This window comes from Elgaria multicarinata, chromosome 6, assembly GCF_023053635.1.
Source record: "Elgaria multicarinata webbii isolate HBS135686 ecotype San Diego chromosome 6, rElgMul1.1.pri, whole genome shotgun sequence".
NCBI classification, from domain to species: Eukaryota; Metazoa; Chordata; class Lepidosauria; order Squamata; family Anguidae; genus Elgaria; species Elgaria multicarinata.
Window position 1 is genome coordinate 1880891 of NC_086176.1, and position 19278 is coordinate 1900168.

At 44.9% G+C, this 19278-nt stretch overlaps 1 protein-coding gene across 2 annotated transcripts in view; it reads right to left on the minus strand.

The window, feature by feature from the left end:
* Window positions 1-19278, minus strand: part of AP3M1 (adaptor related protein complex 3 subunit mu 1) — a 38735-nt gene that overhangs the window by 7487 nt on the left and 11970 nt on the right. For both annotated transcript variants that reach the window (XM_063128875.1, XM_063128874.1), the window contains 2 exons: window positions 13076-13209; window positions 1674-1881 (listed from right to left, as the gene is read on the minus strand). In XM_063128875.1, coding sequence (XP_062984945.1) covers window positions 1674-1881; window positions 13076-13209 — 342 coding nt within the window. The remainder of the gene's footprint in view (window positions 1-1673; window positions 1882-13075; window positions 13210-19278) is intronic.

Consider the following 19278-nt stretch of genomic DNA (forward strand, 5'->3'; position numbering starts at 1 on the left):
AGTACATTGTTGGTGCTATATAAATAAATCATCATCATCATAGAGTTTAGGACACGGAATAATGGGTTCAAGTTACAGGAAGCCAGATTCCGGCTGGACATCAGGAAAAACTTCCTGTTAGAGCAGTACGACAATGGAATCAGTTACCTAGGGAGGTTGTGGGCTCTCCCACACTAGAGGCCTTCAAGAGGCGGCTGGACAAGCATTTGTCGGGGATGCTTTAGGGTGGATTCCTGCATTGAGCGGGAGGTTGGACTCGATGGCCTTAGAGGCCCGTTCCAAGACTACTATTCTATGGTTCTATGATTCTATGAATTTAGGTAAATGTATGGGATGATAGCAAATATGCTTTGACACCTGTACTCTTGCTGGGAAGCCGGTGCATAATAAAAACAAAAATAAAAATCCAAATATCTACATACAGTATATGCTGCCTGCTAATTCATACACACAAGAGTAGTGGACAAGGGACTCAGGCATCATGAGCCCATCATGTACACAGTTCAGAAAAATGCTTTTAACAATTCAGTTGGTTTTCAGACATTTCAAATCAGTTTAAACATTATGAATGAGTTTAACATACTCTGAATGGCCATTAGGATTGTAGAGAACACCACCTGGATTATTATTTTTACCCATCTTTTAGAAATTCTTGTCTTACTTTATACTTTGACAATAGAATGGAGTACATCTTGTCTGACTTTATACTGTTAGTTTTACCCTACCCTGTGCCTGTTTGCATTCTCTTCCCCTCCTTATTGTTTTATTATGACTTTATTAGAATGTAAGCCTATGCGGCAGGGTCTTGCTATTTACTGTTTTACTCTGTACAGCACCATGTACATTGATGGTGCTATATAAATAAATAAATAAATAATAATAATAATAATAATAATAATAATAATAATAATAATAATCGGAAGGTGGTGGACTCTCCTTTGTTGAGATTTTAGGCAGAGCCTGAATGGCCGCCTCACAGAGATGCTGCAGTGACAGATTTCCTGCATTGGCAGGGGGTTGAACGAGATGATATTTGAGGCCCTTTCAGACTCTGTGATATGAACAGGTAAAAGGGTATTAAATTACTCTAGCTACCACCCTAATGTATCACTAAATTCTCTGCTCTTAGTCGCTGCAAGCAGCAATAGCCTCCCTTACCATAGTGTTTCCACTGTTACTGCTACTGTACTTCTATGTACAGTACATTTTTGGACATATCTGAGCCCAAGAAAGACGTATTGCACAAAGCATACAGAAACAGTACGTGTTTACCATTTCCAGAAGTCAAGCTCTTTGCATCATCTTCTCAGAGTTGCTGGCAGTAGTTGTTTCTGTTGTTTTACATGCAGTTATCTGTTCGTTTCCCTATTTTTAAATACTTCAGTGTTATTATATTTATTTAGCCTTTGGGTCTTATCCCTCTTATAGGAAAATAAATATTAAAGAAAAAGTGCTTTCAGTGTAGCAATTGTGTAACACAAAGTGGCCCTAAGGGTCCTACTGTAACAACTGAATGGCCGGCTTGCTAGCAGAGTCACACAACAGACAATTTATGGAAACTGGTTGCAAAACTCCTGGATGTATTTTGCTCTCCCCAAACTATTCACTCTAAATAAGTGCTGGAGTTTGGTGAATTGTAACCTGAGATACATAACTGGCAGGACAGGACTTACTTTAGTGACGGGATCAAATGTATAATTGCCTTGTGTGGCTGTAAGGTTCATATTGAGTACAGCTTTTGGCATATGGACTGTCATGACAACTCCTTCCACGGTCTTCCCCATATTCTGTTTGGGTCCAATTGTAACATCAAATCTTCCAGCAGATGAATTATCTTTGAAACTAATTGTATGTTTCACATACACTGGAATGGCAACCAAACTTTAAAAAGAAAGTATAAAAGGAGATAAACACATTCTCTGATTATGTGGGAAATATCAAATAGGAGACATTTTAAAAACATACAAACATAGGCATGTGTTCTATAAAGTGAAGGTCTGTCATAAGGGTGAAGAGTCAGAATGAAGGATTCATGGACTCCCCCAAGCCCATTATGAATAGAGCCCAAGTCCCATCATTATTCAGACCTGGCTTGCAGAAGGCTCTTAGAAGGCCACAATCTGTTCCTCTCTACTGGTGCAGCTGCTCCTTCCTCTTTCCCGTCGTCGTGACGGAGCAGAAGCTTTGAGGCAGGGCCTCCATTAGCACTGCTGCATCAGGAACCATAGAAGACGTGCTCCCTATGGCTCCTATCTTCCTTCTGGGACATCTGAAGCTATGAGGAATACACTTCCCTTGCCCTAGGTCACTGAGGTGATGAAGTAGAGGGCCTAACGGAGGCCCCCACTGTGAAGCTTCTCTGATACTGCTGCCAACAGGTGTGTTCCAGGCAAAGGGAAGGAGGGTGCAAGAGTGAATGGAGGAAGTGCTACATTTCTGTAGAGAACTTCAATGGAACACATGATGACATAAAGTACTCCTTCAGAATTAAAGCTGTCATAAACCTCCCTTACCCATCCTAAAATGGAACTGTACTTGTAAAAGGTACTGACTTCCTCAGTCTTATATCAGGGAATGCACTCACTAGCCATGCGCTATGGTTAGGGCCAGCCCAAGATATATTACTGCATGATGCAAAGGACCAAGATGGCACCCCTCCCCACATTCTATAAGGACAGGCAGATGAATCTGTCTTCGATACTAATGACTGGACCATGTCTTCCACTGAGCCTGAAGACAGTAGGATCACTGAAGGGGCACAGAGCAGGGCGCAAGGCACACAGCGGTCTCCTTGAACACCTTGCTGCTGCTCCTTCCCAGTATTTCGTCACTTGCAGCAACTGTTTTGCACTTTTAACGTAGGGCTTGTCTCGATTGTGGCCCAATAAGTGCCAGGCAATCACTTCTTCTTTTTTGCAGTCCTAGGCAAGTGGAAACTAACATGGTGGACTGTATTAGGCTGTGGTTCACAAATTGTGTAGATTTGCCCTCCATAAATTAAGGGTCTGGGGATAATCCCTGACAAAACTTCACTTTCAGAATTGTTTTTAGAATAAGAAATTGAAGGGAATTAAGTTTAAAAAACTTGGCAATATTCCTAAATAAGTGATCATGTAAACCAAAGGGCACTTTGCTGTAATTCACGGTAACCTAAACATGAAATGAATAACTAGCAAGGCGATGTCGGTGAAATGTTTTGAATTCTTCGTCAGAGTTCACCAGGGTAGTCTCAAGATGGCAACACTTGGATAATCACCTTTGAGTCTTGGCAGAGTAAAACAGCACAAAGCCTAAAGTTCTTTGTAGCTTGAGGCAATTCAGGGGGAGGGAGGTGTTGTCATGGAGAGGACATACCATTGCCAGCAGAGCATCAGCATTTTCCCCTCCCCTTCATCAGGGGTCTGGAAACAAAGCCCTATGAAGAGAGACTGAAACAACTGGGCATGTTTAGCCTGGAGAAGAGAAGATTGAGGGAGACATGATAGCACCTTTTAAATACTTAAAAGGTTGTCACACAGAGGAGGGCCAGGATCTCTTCTTGATCCTCCCAGAGTGCAGGACATGGAATAACGGGCTCAAGTGACAGGAAGCCAGATTCCGGCTGGACACCAGGGAAAACTTCCTGACTGTTAGAGCAGTACGACAATGGAATCAGTTACTTAGGGAGGTTGTGGGCTCTCCCACACTAGAGGCCTTCAAGAGGCAGCTGGACAAGCATCTGTCAGGGATGCTTTAGGGTGGATTCCTGCATTGAGCAGGGGGTTGGACTCGATGGCCTTAGAAGCCCCTTCCAACTCTATGATTCTATGATTCTATAAAAAGATACTTTAAAACAACAGGACATCCTCTTGGTGGCTGCAATTCCCCACCCCCCACGAATGTCACCAATACAGCATAATTCTGGGGCATTTGGAGGGTTGGTATGGAGGCCTCCAAGAGGATCCTCAGAAGGAAAAAAACGGTCATTGCATTACCGTATTTCTTCGATTCTAAGGCGCCATCGAATCTAAGGCGCACCCAATTTTTAGAGCTCTTACTTTAGGGGAAAAAGTGTGTCTTAGATTAGAGCGAGCTGCTGCCAGGCAGGAAGCCCAAGATCGCTTTTAGGAAGGGAAGGAAAAGAAGGGCGGGTGGGGTCACTAATGCTCAGGGGAGGTGGAGACTCCGGGAGCCGCAAGGAGGGGCCGTGATCGGAGCAACCAAAGCAGTAGCAGCAGCAGCGCCTGCTGCTTCCTGCCTGCCAATTATTACCAAGAGCTACCTGGGCCGGCGCGCCGAGTTCCTCTTCTCCCGGCGAGGACATGCTAGGCGGGGCGGAGCCATTCCGAGTCCTAGCTCGGGGCAATGGTACCGCCCCGAAACTCCTGCCTGATCGCTCGACTTTTCCCAGCGCCCAATTTAGGAGAACAGCAGGGAAAGCTCAGGAAGACAGTATCGAGCTTCGAGACAGAGAGGAGAAGTTATTACGGTAACTGCTTCAGATGCATTCCGGATGACGCGCCAAATGAGTAATATACCGTATTTCTTCGATTCTAAGGCGCCATCGAATCTAAGGCACACCCAATTTTTAGAGCTCTTACTTTAGGGAAAAAAGTGCATCTTAAAATCGAAGAAATACGGTACCTCTCCTAATCCAGTGTTTAGAAGCTAAGGGTGGGATCGTTAAAGAATTCACTCCCTCCACAATTCATTCAAATGACCCTTCCACCATTTCAGATTTGTGAATGGGGTGGCAAATTTGGGGGACCAATTTCAATCAACACCATTAGTGTAAACTAGACTTGGGATGTTGCTTATAGACATTTTACATCAAAACGTAGATTGTCCCTCACAGCAGAAGCCATTCTGTGTGTGTGTGTGTGTGTGTGTGTTGCATTCCACCTAGTTTTTATTAAGCACATAAAATCCTTTCTATGGAAGCTAAAGAATGTTTCTATATGCACTGCAAGACCTAAGAAATCAGGGTGGCCCCAACAGGTTCATGAATAAAACTGAAACTAACTAGAGATGTAAAATTTCAAGAAATTTTGAAGGCATGGGGAGGATGTTTCTCCAGCTTTTGTTTAAAATGAAAAAAAATGAAATTTTTGGGAAAATTGAAAAATATTCAGTAATGATTTTTGAAGGTTCTTTAACAAATCTAAAAAATAGTTTGTTACTTTAGGAACATAATGTACTATCTATAACTTGATTTGTTCATAACATTTTCATTAAAGTTAAAGACAGTTCAAAGTAAAGTATGTAATGAATAAATGCAGGTTGCTTACCTGTAACCGTAGTTTTTCCAGTGGTCATCTGTGCAGTCACACATATGGGCTCTGCACCTGTGTGGAGCTCGTTTCGGAAACTTCTATAGCTGAGGCAAATGTTTTTGGTGGAGGAACCCCTCCCCCACCATCCACTGACTCTGGGTTCCCGCCCTTCTCCTCAGTTCCTTGAGACCGAATTGCTGGCCTCTTAACTAGGAGAGAAACCACTTGGTATCGACGGCACATTGATATTGACACCAAAGTGGAGACGGTCGGTGGGTTGTGTGAATGCACAGATGACCGCTCGAAGAACTACGGTTACAGGTAAGCAACCTGCATTTCTCCTTTGTGGTCTCTGTGCATCACACACATGGGCGATTAATAATCTTAGTCCCTGGTGGAGGGTAGGTGCAGACCAATGTGCTGTCTCAAGATGGATGACAGAACTGCTTGCCCAAAATTGTAGTTCGTCCTGGTACAAACATCCAGACAGTAGTGTATAATGAAGGTAGAGGGCTTAACTTGAGAGGGTTGTGGCGGAGCAACTGCAGGCACTCTTGGAGGATACTGATTATCTAGATCCATTCCAGTCTGGGTTCCGATCTGGTTACGGGGCTGAATCAACCTTGGTCGCCCTGATGGATGACCTTTATCGAGAGAGGGACAGGGGGAATGCAACCCTGTTAATCCTGCTCGATCTCTAGGCGGCTTTTGATACCATCGACCATGGTATCCTCCTGGATCGACTCCGTGGGATGGGCATCGGAGGCACTGTGTTACAGTGGTTACAGTTCTACCTACGGGGTCTTTTTCAGGGAGTAGCATTGGGTGACCAGTCCTCGGCCTCTTGGCAATTGAGCTATGGAGTGCCGCAGGGCACCATCTTGTCCCCAATGTTATTTAACATCTATATGAAGCCGTTGGGAGCGGTCATTAGGGGATTTGGAGCTAAATGCCATCAATACGCTGATGACACGCAGCTCTATCTCCCTGTGACAACTGAATCAGGTGCCTAGTGCCTAGACCAGTGCCTAGACTCAGTAATGGGCTGGATGAGGGCCAATAAACTGAGCCTGAATCCTGGCAAGACGGAAGCCCTGTGGGGGAGTGGTTCCCGAGTCTGGGAGACAGGCTCATTGGCTGTTCTGGATGGGGTTGCACTGCCTCTGAAAGAAAAGGTTCGTAGTTTGGGGGTACTCTTAGACCCATTTCTGTCATTGGAGGCTCAAGTAGCCGCCACGGCTCGGAGTGCCTTTTACCATCTTCGGTTGGTTCGCCAACTACGACCTCCCCTGGACAGGGATAGCTTGACCACGGTGGTACAGGCATTGGTAACCTCAAGATTGGATTACTGCAACTTGCTCTATGTGGGGCTGCCCTTGAAGCTGCTCCGGAAGCTGGAGCTAGTGCAGAATGCTGCAGCTCGGCTGTTGTCTGGAGCTGCCCCTTTCCAGCATGTCACTCCTCTGCTGAGAGAACTGCACTGGCTGCCTATTCGCTACCGGGCCAGGTTTAAGGTTCTTGTACTTGTGTACAAAGCCCTAAACAACTTGGGACCAGGATACCTGAGAGAGCGCCTTCTCCCTTACCAACCTGCTCAGTCGCTGAGATCATCCGAGGGCCTGCTCCTGGTGGTTCCACATAGATCCATCCTCCGATTGGAATCCACCAGGGGAAGAGCCTTCAGCGTGGTGGCCCCCCTCCTGTGGAATTCCCTGCCTCTGGAGGTCAGGCAGGCACCAACCTTGTACTCTTTCGAAAACATCTTTATTCCAAGAAGCCTTTCTTTAACATGCAACCTTGGATTATTGTTATTGCTTCTTTTAAATTTTGTTTTAACTGTTTTATTCTGTTTTTATTTTCATTTTACCTTGTACACTGCTCCGAAATTTTTCAATGGGGAATTTTTTTTCAATTTTTCAGGCTGTCGACGTTGAGGCAGTGCGTACCGAATGAGGTGTTACAGGACGATTGAGTTATAAGCCCTCCAACTCATAGAGCAGTTTAATAGCATTCACAATCCACACCACGAATGTTTGTGACAATAGTGATTGCCCTCATTTAAGGACAACGTAACAGGCAAATGATATTTTAGTCTTAAAATTTTTTCTGATGCAGCCTTGCAAAAACAAGAGCTTACCTTACATCAGGAGAGTTTAATGTGACTTCCACTGGATTAAAAAGAAATGGACAGAAAGTAGTAATTGCAAAAGAACCTTCCAAAAATTTAACCTGAAATCCAAGGTTGCCATTGGCTCAGATGGATTTGATGTCCAGACGGTGTAGCAAAACGGATAAACTACATGCTGGAATGAAGTTCAAGCTCAGATAAAGCATCCAAATACTGACATACTGATGACTATTTCAGCCCTAGCATACAAGGAGTGTAAAGGTAAGTACATCCTTCAAGGAGGCTGAATGAGGCTGGAAGTCCTGAAGATCCGAGGATTTAGAAAAAAACATTCCATTTCATGGTATATGATTTTTCTATTGCCAGCTTACAGGCTGGGTGTAATATGGAATCAACCTCATGTCAAAATTAGTCACGTTATCAAGATTCATCATGCAATGAATCTGAGCGTTTGTAGATCAAGATGTTGGACTCTTGTCTTGATGCCAGGAAAAGAGGCTCGGTACTGATGGGAATTGGAGGACCCTACTCTGTGATAGAGTAGAGTGAGCCATGCTTGTGTTAGCCACCGAGAGGTGACTATGATGTAGCCTGTGTGGACCAGATGAATTTTTTTAAAATTATTATTTATTTTTAGTGGTACTCATGAAATGAGAGGAAAACAAGGGAAACAGGTCCACTCAATCTGGAAAGCATCTCAAAACAGTCCTGGTCCACTCAATCTGGAATGCATCTCCTAGGGATCTTTTCTGATCCCTGCTCTCAAACGAAATAGGCGACCAATCACATTGTGAGGTGTCACCAGAAGTTTATCTCTGGAGTCCCACATTCCTGAGAAAACCGGAGATAGAACCAACAGATTTGACTGCCACCTGTGTTGGTCCTTCTGAAGTCTGTTGAGTGATTCCGCTATACACTTGCCTCGTTCAGCCATGTGTAGGACCGAAGCGAGATTTCCCTGCCGATGGTCCCATTGGAATCTTCATTGCCATTAGGGTAGACCCAGAAAAACGGGTTACTCCTTCCTTGTTTATGTACCACAACATGCTGTGTTGTCTGTAAGAACTGTGGCCAGTCAGGTAGTTCTCAAAAGACTACAGCTGTGAGTTCCAGAACGTTGACGTGATGCATCCGGTTTCTCCCTTGCTTCATTGCTTGGGATCAAAAAGAGCCACAATGAGCTCCCCAGCTGGAACAGCAAAGTGTCTGTTATGAACGCGCTAGATGGAGGAGGAAATACAAGGGGCATGCCCCACAGCAACTAAGACGCTACTAGAAGCCAGTCGTCTAAATACGGGTAGATTTTCACCCCATGCAGGCAAATAAACTGCCATATATTATGCAAATATTCTGGGGGCTGTGCTTAGGTCAAATGGAAGCACCCAAATTGGAACGTATCTGTACCTATGATAAACCCAAGGTATCTCTGGTGAGTGTTCCAAATGGCTAAATGGAAGTATGTATACTTTAAGTCTATGGAGGCAAAACATACTCCCTTCTGAGGAGCAGCATTAACAAGGACAGTGTGTCATTTCTAATTTGCTAGTGCTGATGTAAGTATTGAGCCGTCTCAAAACCAGAATAGGTCGCAGAAATCTGGAGAGGAGCGGATCAAATACAGTAGGGTAAGTAAACTGAGGAAGACAATGGCTAAGTCAAAATCTCCACTAGGATCCCTGGTCCGATTTCTGATGAGACTGCTTGAAGTACATATGTTGTTGTCTTGTCGCCGCTGTTGTAGGAAACGAGATGAGCGATGGGATTGTGGTAACATCCTCATCTTTCTAGCCATTGTTTTTGGGCGTCTGGATTGCATCCATCACCTCATCCATTTTTACATTGAAAAACCCTTCGCCGTCGAATGGCAGGTCCTCAATCTGGCTTACAGAGTGAGACCTGCTAATCACAGGTACACATGCAAAGTGCCAGAGCGCCCACCATTGCTCTCGACTCACAGTTGGTGAGCCGATGGGTCATGTTAAGTTGCTGATGAGAGGGAAAGTTGTTATCTGGACATCTTAACTAGATAGTGTATGACTCTGGGGCCCAAAGCAGATGAATATGTTTGGTGGCCTGGTAGGTCCAACATATATGTTCTGAAAACTTCCCTTGGGAATAGCTGGACTAATATAGACTTGGGACATGGATGTGTAAAGAAAAAAACCAGTGTTCATTTCTGGACCTTATGTAAAGATTTTGCCCTTTCCGATGTCAGAGCCATCATAGAAGGCCATCATTTTTGGCCTTCCAAAAATTTTTAACTGTTAGAGGCAGTGTTGGAAGGAAAAGTATCAACAATGGAGTTGGCTTCTCAGTACATACAAGCGTGAGATACAAAATCCTGCACTTTATTTACAGGGTTATGTGTCTCAATACTGAGCCTGGTCATCCTTAATGACTGGGAAGTGGTATAAGTCCTCCAAAGGAGGTTCTGCCCTGTGTAGGCACTACATCATGAGGTGATGCAGAAGAGAGCAATGTTGAGACTGACTGATAGTCCTCAAAGAATTGAAGGGAATCAGGTCTATTCATATGCTCCAACTCATCTTCCCCAAGTTGATCTCCTGGTGCCCCACGGAATGGGGGTGGAGAGCTAAGTAATTGTACTGACAAATTGTGGCAGTAACAGCTGAGCCCTGTGTATAGGTCGCAATGACAGTGATCTCAGTTGTACGTGTCCCCATCACGGTACTGATGTCAGTATCCATGCTTGTATGGTATTCTCAGGAGACGCAGCCCCTTTGACATTGTGTCCCCTCCTCTCAAAAGGGGGGGGCAAGAATGATGATGTCAGACATCATGGTAATAAAACTCTCTCCATTGAAAGCAGAGCACTCAGAGCGTAGAGACCCTGAATTTGGCAGTTAGGCTGCAAGGGATATGCTGCCTGATGTGGTGGAGAGATGTCCATTAGTTTTGGAGGGGAGATATATCAGATCTCACCCTCTGACATCGAAGCTGCATGTGAGATGCCAGTCTTGGTATCAAGAGTTCCAGCCTCGGTACCAAAGAAGCCAGTTATGTTATTGCCAGTCTTGGTATCAAGAGTCCCAGCCTCAGTACCAAAGAAGCCAGTTTTGTTATTGCCAGTCTTGGTATCAAGAGTCCCAGCCTCAGTACCAAAGAAGCCAGTTTTGTTATTGCCAGTCTTGGTATCAAGAGTCCCAGCCTCAGTACCAAAGAAGCCAGTTATGTTATTGCCAGTCTTGGTATCAAGAGTCCCAGCCTCAGTACCAAAGAAGCCAGTTATGTTATTGCCAGTCTTGGTATCAAGAGTCCCAGCCTCAGTACCAAAGAAGCCAGTTTTGTTATTGCCAGTCTTGGTATCAAGAGTCCCAGCCTCAGTACCAAAGAAGCCAGTTATGTTATTGCCAGTCTTGGTATCAAGAGTCCCAGCCTCAGTACCAAAGAAGCCAGTTATGTTATTGCCAGTCTTGGTATCAAGAGTTCCAGCCTCGGTACCGAAGAAGCCAGTTATGTTATTGCCAGTCTTGGTATCAAGAGTTCCAGCCTCGGTACCGAAGAAGCCAGTTATGTTATTGCCAGTCTTGGTATCAAGAGTTCCAGCCTCGGTACCGAAGAAGCCAGTTATGTTATTGCCAGTCTTGGTATCAAGAGTCCCAGCCTCAGTACCAAAGAAGCCAGTTATGTTATTGCCAGTCTTGGTATCAAGAGTCCCAGCCTCGGTACCGAAGAAGCCAGTTATGTTATTGCCAGTCTTGGTATCAAGAGTCCCAGCCTCAGTACCAAAGAAGCCAGTTTTGTTATTGCCAGTCTTGGTATCAAGAGTCCCAGCCTCGGTACCGAAGAAGCCAGTTATGTTATTGCCAGTCTTGGTATCAAGAGTCCCAGCCTCAGTACCAAAGAAGCCAGTTATGTTATTGCCAGTCTTGGTATCAAGAGTCCCAGCCTCAGTACCAAAGAAGCCAGTTTTGTTATTGCCAGTCTTGGTATCAAGAGTCCCAGCCTCAGTACCAAAGAAGCCAGTTTTGTTATTGCCAGTCTTGGTATCAAGAGTCCCAGCCTCAGTACCAAAGAAGCCAGTTATGTTATTGCCAGTCTTGGTATCAAGAGTCCCAGCCTCAGTACCAAAGAAGCCAGTTATGTTATTGCCAGTCTTGGTATCAAGAGTTCCAGCCTCGGTACCGAAGAAGCCAGTTATGTTATTGCCAGTCTTGGTATCAAGAGTTCCAGCCTCGGTACCGAAGAAGCCAGTTATGTTATTGCCAGTCTTGGTATCAAGAGTCCCAGCCTCAGTACCAAAGAAGCCAGTTATGTTATTGCCAGTCTTGGTATCAAGAGTCCCAGCCTCGGTACCGAAGAAGCCAGTTATGTTATTGCCAGTCTTGGTATCAAGAGTTCCAGCCTCAGTATCGAAGAAGCCAGTTATGTTATTGCCAGTCTTGGTATCAAGAGTCCCAGCCTCAGTACCAAAGAAGCCAGTTTTGTTATTGCTGCCGAGGAGGCCACCCATGGGGAGTCTAACAGTAATGGTTAGATCTGGCTTCAATACAGTAGCCTCGGCATGAGACTTTTGTTGTTGTTGTTGTTGTTGTTGTTGTATGTCCCAAAGATTTAAGTAACCTGGTCATTCCTACATATCTCTTTTGCTGCAGAAACAGCTAGAGAGCACGACCCATGGATAGAGTCAGGGTCCGAGGATGCTGAGGGGAGATAAGGTCCCCTCAGCAGGGGGGACATAATGCACCACGATCTGCTGCATCAAGCGCTTCAGAGAATCTATGGCTTCTAGAGCTTTTCTCCAAAGAATTGCCCCAAGCAATCAGTCCAAGAAGGCTTAAGTGATCTGGCCTTCTTAGATATCTCTTTTGCTGCAGGTACAGCTAGAGAGCGTCCAGTGTTTGAAGATCAGAATGACCCATGGTTAGAGTCAGGGTCCGAGGATGCTGAGGAGACATAAGTTGAGGAACCTCTGCCATGGGTGGCTTCATCAATTGCTTTGGAGAATCCGTAGCTTCTAGAGCATTTCTCCTCAGAATCACTATTATGCGATTAACCCTCAGAAGGCTTAAGTGTCATGAATCTCATACAGTGGCGACAGGTTTCGATGATGCGAGCCTCTCCCAAACAAATCAGAGAGAATATCTGTCTGTTGGGGAAACTTGCTGCCACATTCAACACATTTTCTGAAAAAAAGGCCTTAACAGCCGTGCAAGCCCTCCCTGAAGTGATCCCAGATCACTAGAGGGTAAAATAGCGAAAAATACGAACAAAAATAAAGACTTAACAAACACTGAAAACAAACTAAAAAGAATTAAAAACCTCAGCACTCTAAAGCTTTCTCCTCATGAGAAAGATGGAAGTTCCCAACGAGACATTCTTTCAGCAAGGCGGTCAAAAGAGAACTGAGGAGAAGGGCAGGAACCCAGAGTCAGTGGATGGTGGGGGAGGGGTTCCCACCAAAAACGTTTGCCTCAGCTATAGGAGTTTCCGAAACGGGCTCCACGCAGGCGCAGAGCCCATATGTGTGATGCACAGAGACCACGAAGAAATGAAACTTTTTAATGTTACGTAACAAAGATGATAATTTTATGATCAAGCCTAATGCATTTTAAGTTCCTTTTTCCCTACGGTTAAAGGGAACAGAAAAACATGCTTCTCCCCACCTAATTTTTCCAGTATTTTTCCTGGCCTTTCACATCTCTTTATATGGGCCTGATGCTTGCAGACTTACTTTTGTGAGCTGACCCGGTATGAAATCAATCTGAAGTTTCCATCTGGAGGAATGAAGGAGAGGACTCTTTCCGACTCCCAGCGCTTGAATCGAATGCAAGGATGAAAACTAACATCATCCAGGAGTCTTGGATTCTATAGAAAGTGAATCAAGATAAGCTTTTACCCATGATCAGATGATTAGGACCACAGAAATCTTGGAGCTTCATAACATTTCTCATAGACTAAGTTGATGTTTGCGTGTCTTAAATGTATTCAAAACCTAGTTCATTTCAACGAACTTGGTGGGTTCGGACGACACTTTAGTCTACGGGCTGTAAATAGTCCACTCCACAGATGGAACTACCACCTTCATGAGCCCCAGACAGCATGAACAGGTCAAGGATTGTAAGAATAATTATTATTCGTTCCGGTATCACGAGCTGCAGCTTGCCTGAGCTCTGTAAGAACACTTAACTTCCAGCTACTAAATCCTTAACTATCTAAGCTACTGTAAACGCCGAACTCCTTTATTCCTCATATCGAGGCAGTAGCTAAATCTTGTCGTTTCTTCCTGTATAATATTGCCAGGATTTGACCATTTTTGTCTGTCTCTTCTGCCAAGACACTCGTTCACGCACTGGTTATCTCTTGGTTGGACTACTGCAACCTCCTTCTCTCTGGCCTCCCCTCATCTCACATCAGTCCGCTGGTCTCTGTCCACCACTCTGCCGCTAAGATCATCTTCCTGGCCCGCCGCTCTGACCATGTCACTCCACTTCTGAAATCTCTTCATTGGCTTCCAATTCACTTCAGAATCCAATATAAACTTCTCCTGTTAACCTTCAAAGCTTTTCACGGTCTAGCTCCTGCCTATCTCTCCTCTCTCATCTCACACTATCGCCCTGCTCGTGCTCTTCGCTCCTCTGATGCCATGCTTCTCGCCTGCCCAAGGACCTCCACTTCCCTTACTCGGCTTCGTCCTTTTTCCTCTGCTGCCCCTCATGCCTGGAACGCTCTTCCAGAACACTTGAGAACTACCAACTCAATCACAGCTTTTAAAACTCAGCTAAAAACTTTTCTTTTCCCTATAGCTTTTAAACTTTGAGTTTGTTCTGACTCTATACTGTTAGCTTCACCCTACCTGGTGCCTGTTTACACTTCCCTGTGCCTGTTTGCATTCTCTTTCCCTCCTTATTGTTTACTACAACTTTATTAGATTGTAAGCCTATGCGGCAGGGTCTTGCTATTTACTGTGTGGTCTGTGCAGCACCATGTACATCGATGGTGCTATATAAATAAATAATAATAATAATAATAGTAAGTCTTATCCTGAGCAACGCCTCCTTGTCCTGATAAGTTTGTTTTATTTCTCTCTGTGGCTAAAGCACAAGAGAGCAGAGAAATTAAGAATCAAACAGCTTTTTAACTACACTACAACTCCAGCTGAAGTAAACTGAACCGAAACTGGTCCAGAAAAGACTTTAAAAGAGAAACAAACAACCTCCTCTGAAGCTTTCTCTGCAGCGGTTTTATCAGCATATCAGTGCTGTCTGTATTGTTGTCCCGACTTGGCAAGACTCAGTGGAACAGTTTGGAAAACAAATGCAAGCAGCAAGTCTGAAAGAGCTGCAACTTTAAGTGGCTAGGTCAGAAGGTGGAATCCGAGCCCATACATTTGGGAACAGTCTTTGTTTTTCAGGATTCTTATCCATTTTACCTTATCAATATTATTTTTAAATCCAAGTTGTCTGTCCTGTTCAACAAAATTCTAAACGATATATTAAATATAACTGTTCTGTTACGGTGACTTTTTATTATCACTTTTCGTCTCTTGTGTTATGGTTTTCACCAGAGGACGATACAAACAGCTGGGCTTGGAGCCTGTAACTGAAGATGTTACGTCCTTTGTTAAGGCCCACAAACAATTTAAAATTACTGACTTTTTCTGCCCATCTGCTGAGGAACAAGCAGAGCCAGACTGCAAGTCAAACCCAGCTGCTGAAGGGGTTGAAGAGGTTCTAGATTGGTCTCTGGACCCAAAATGCCTACTGATGTCTATGGACCCAGGAACTCAGACGGGTGGTAGGGACAGTCTAGCTGCAGAACTGGCCTCTGCAGGGGACGCCCTTTTCAGCCCAGGAATCTCACCTCACCACCCAGAAAGCAACGGACTGAGCCCTAAAAGTATCAACATTCTGAATCTCCCATGTAACTCTATAAACAGGAATGGCAATGCATTAGCAGAGCAATCTGCCTTCCACCCCTCGAATGCCATCAATACATCCGATGATTGTCATTCTGAAAAGCAGCTGTTTACCTACCAGCAAGATTTGCTTAGGAGCCTTTTTACCCTGCTGGTCAGATGACCTATCTCAGATAAAGACATTCTTAACTGAGTGTAAGGAACTTCTGACCACCTTAGTGAACTTTGCGCTAGTTAATTTAAGAGGAGGAGGAATATCCTCACACAATGAGAACCTCACGCGGGCTTCTGGCAACAAGTCTAAGCTAAATGTTGACAACATAAACAAATCCCCTACCCGAGTGTCCTCCAACAGGAAGGTTGGGAAAACCTTGTGCAGGAGGGTTAAGGACAAAAAGAACAAAACCACACTGCTGAGAAACAAGACACACAGATCCAAATCTGCCAATGCCACAACTCAATGCAAAAAGGAATCAAAAAACAAAATAGCCTCAGCAAACACTGAGAGTCCACTTAAAATGGTATTTAATTCCCTAGCTAAGCACTTGGAGGATGTGACTATGATCATGAAGTCAAGCTATCTGAACTCCACTCATCCAGTGAGCACAGTCCACCATGCAAGGGCAGATGGAAAAATGGAACTAACTGAGCTTAAAGCAGAGTGGGCCCACTCTAACACCAAAACATCTGTTTATCCTCAGGATCCTCAGCCACTACCACCGCTCTCGATCAAGGGAAACACTACATCTTTGATGCCCCCTGCGCAAGATCATAGGGTGACTTCTCTTTTGGTGAACAATCCCTGGCAGCTACAACTAATAAAGCAAAACCTGGTCTTCTCCAACTACCCTAAGCCTAAGGGCTCGCTGACTCAGACGGAACGCACAAAACATTTTGTGCAGTTCATATATGATCACTTAGAGATTCAGATTGACTCTGGCTCCATCCAAAGGATTGAATATCTTTTCTATAACTATACTAATGCCCGTGCTATTGTAACCTTTGATTCTTGTGACATAGCTGCAAAAATCCTAAGTGCCAGAGAGGTACTACTCAATAAGGATGTAATTGTAAATAGACACTTTGTTAACACCATCCCGGCTTTCCACGTACGAGGTCTGAGAAGAGGTGCAAGCCCTGTCAATGCACCTAGCAGAGAACCTCCTGTTGGAGACCTAATTGATCTCAGCGTGCCCTCAGATTCTTCTCTTAATCCCCCATCCCAGTCATTCAAAGATACTCTAAATCCTGGAATGCCCCATAAATCCCCAGCTGCTGAGAATCCTCTAATAATCAATACCAATGCCCTTCTTGTAGAGGAGAGATCACTGATTGAGAGTTTTGGAGCCCTCTCTGCGATGGACCAGAACGCAATTGTATCCAGACTCTCAGCTCTGACAGCACTATTACTGAACAGCCACCAACAGGGCCCTGAGCTCAATCAACATAACAATGGTCATCCCATCACCGATCCCTCAAAAGAGGAGCAAAATATCTGGACTAGGATAGGGTGCACAACTCGTGTAGAAAACTCCTCAGACAATAATCAGAGAAAACTCAACCTCAAGGGGGCTCCAGCCCTAAGTCCCAAGATTACAGTTAAACATCCACCAAATCTGGGCCAACAGACTGTCTCCCCTAACCACAGAAGGTGTGGGCTTCTGTCTGTTCCATCTGGAAACACTTCTACTGCAGCAGGATCCTCTCCCATAAAGCAGAAATGCTCCAGCTACAACACACCGGATTGGATTGTCATGCAGTCCCTGGACCCTCATGAGATTGGTTCACCTAAGACCAAGAATTCTGCCAGGCAAATTGCATCACCCTTCAACCCCCATGCTTTTGCATCCAATTGCGGTGTTCTGGGAGACCAGAAGGGAGGCATGGACACAATATTTGAATCAGATTGACTCTGCCTGGGCCATGCCAACAGACCACTAAAAATCCTCCTGGAACATTGCTGGCTGGAAATCTAAATGTAGAGACCCTGACCTCCTAACTTACCTCAACAGCTTTGATGTGGTCATGCTCCAGGAGACCTGGTGTGATGACCATATCTATGCTAATGGTTTTGTGTCCTATTGCCTCCCTGCATTGCCAAGTAAAGGAAAGGGCAGAGCCAGAAAGGGTTTAAGTATCTTGGTGTCTTCTTCCCTTGACACCAGGATAAGAGAACTCCCCAACCACTCCTCATCCATTCTGGCTCTGGCCTTGGAATTGGGGGGTGCTGGGCTGACTTTGCTTATATTTAATGTCTACTTTCCCCCAACAGCTTGCAAAGGGACTGTTCAGGCTAGCTGGCTTAAAGCTGAAGGCTATTTTCTAGAGCAGTCAGCTAAATTCCCCTCAGCCTATCCTATAATTGCGGGCGATTTCAAGGCAAGAACTGGAACCCATCTCCTGGACATCTCCAGGTGTGGTGATCTATACACATTGGGCAACAACAAACTCAGAGCTGGCCAACGCAACTCCAAAGACTCCTCTGTCAATTCTGCCGGAGTCTGTCTGCTCCAGTTTGTCTCCAGAAATGATTGCCGTATCCTGAATGGTACTAGTGCTGACGATGCCTGGGGTGAATTTACATATATCTCTTCTAGGGGAGTAAGCACAGTGGACTATATTTTAGTCCACCCACAGCTTCAATCCTGGGGGTGTAACTTAAGAGTCGCTGTACGCTCTGACAGTGACCACCTCCCACTGGAGCTTTCTCTGGAAAACCTAGGCTCTTCAAAACTGTCTTCTCACCCCTGTCCTTCTCCTGGCTCTCTTAAAGTAAATTCTAACAGGATCAAATGGTCTCACAAAACTGGCCTGGTTTTCAGTAGGTTAATCCATTCCCCCTGTCTACTGGATGTTATAGATTCAATCTCCACGACCGCTTCTCCTAGACAGGGCATCTTAGCTTTTGAAGAGGTTACACAGGCCTTGTGCTCCTCCCTACAAAACTCTGTCAGCACAATGACACGCCCAAGAACCAGTAGAAACAATTGGTTTGATCGGGAGTGCATTAATCTACGGAGATGCATTCAAACGGCTTATTCTTCATATCGCACAAACAATGATTGCCAACTCCCACATTCATATTTTGTGCTTAGGAGAGAATATAAGAAATTGTTACAGTGCCAAAAGAATGAAGCAACCCGTGAATCCTGGCAAATGTTGATAGCTGCTTCTGTAACTCGCAGCTGCAAAACTTTCTGGCAGCTAGTATCGGGTGCTCTAAGCAACAGAAGTGGCGGTCCAGAATGCCATATTTCTGCTAGTATCTGGGAAAATCATTTCCGTATTGTTTTCAGTGACAGTAGTGACACAAATCCCTCTCCCTGCCTATCTCCTGCTGCCCCTGAATGGCCCCCTGTTGACTCTGCCTCTGTGGAGGACTTACTTCACCAGCTAAAGCCTGGCAAGGCTCCCGGCCCTGATGGTATCCCTTCAGAGCTGATTCAAAGTAACATCAGCTGGTGGGCCCCACTGTTGGCCTCCCTATTTTCATTAATTAACCAATCAGGCATTATCCCAGCAGCTTGGCTGAAAGCCTTCATAATTCCAATACATAAAAAAGGCCGTAAGGATGACCCATCTAACTACCACCCTATTAGTCTGCTATCGATAGTGGGGAAGGTCTATGCTAGTTATTTAGGTCTCAAACTAAAGGCATGGATCAATGAGCATGACCTACTAGGTGAAGAGCAGATTGGCTTTAAACCTGGCTGCTCAACCCTGGACCACTGTTTGGTCCTGGCTCACCTGGCTTATAGATACTCTGCCCCTAAAGGTGGCAAACTTTTTGCAGCCTTCATTGATTTAAAATCTGCATTTGATTCTATATCTCGCCCACGTCTTTGGAACAAACTGGATCAGCTTTCTGTGGACAAAAGACTCTTGTTCTTGATCCAATCCCTCTACCACAACACCACTGCTCAGGTCCGCTGCAGCCCACAAGGTCATTGCACAAAAGAGATCGCCTCATCCTGTGGGGTAAGACAAGGCCGTGTGCTTGCTCCTCTTCTATTTAACTT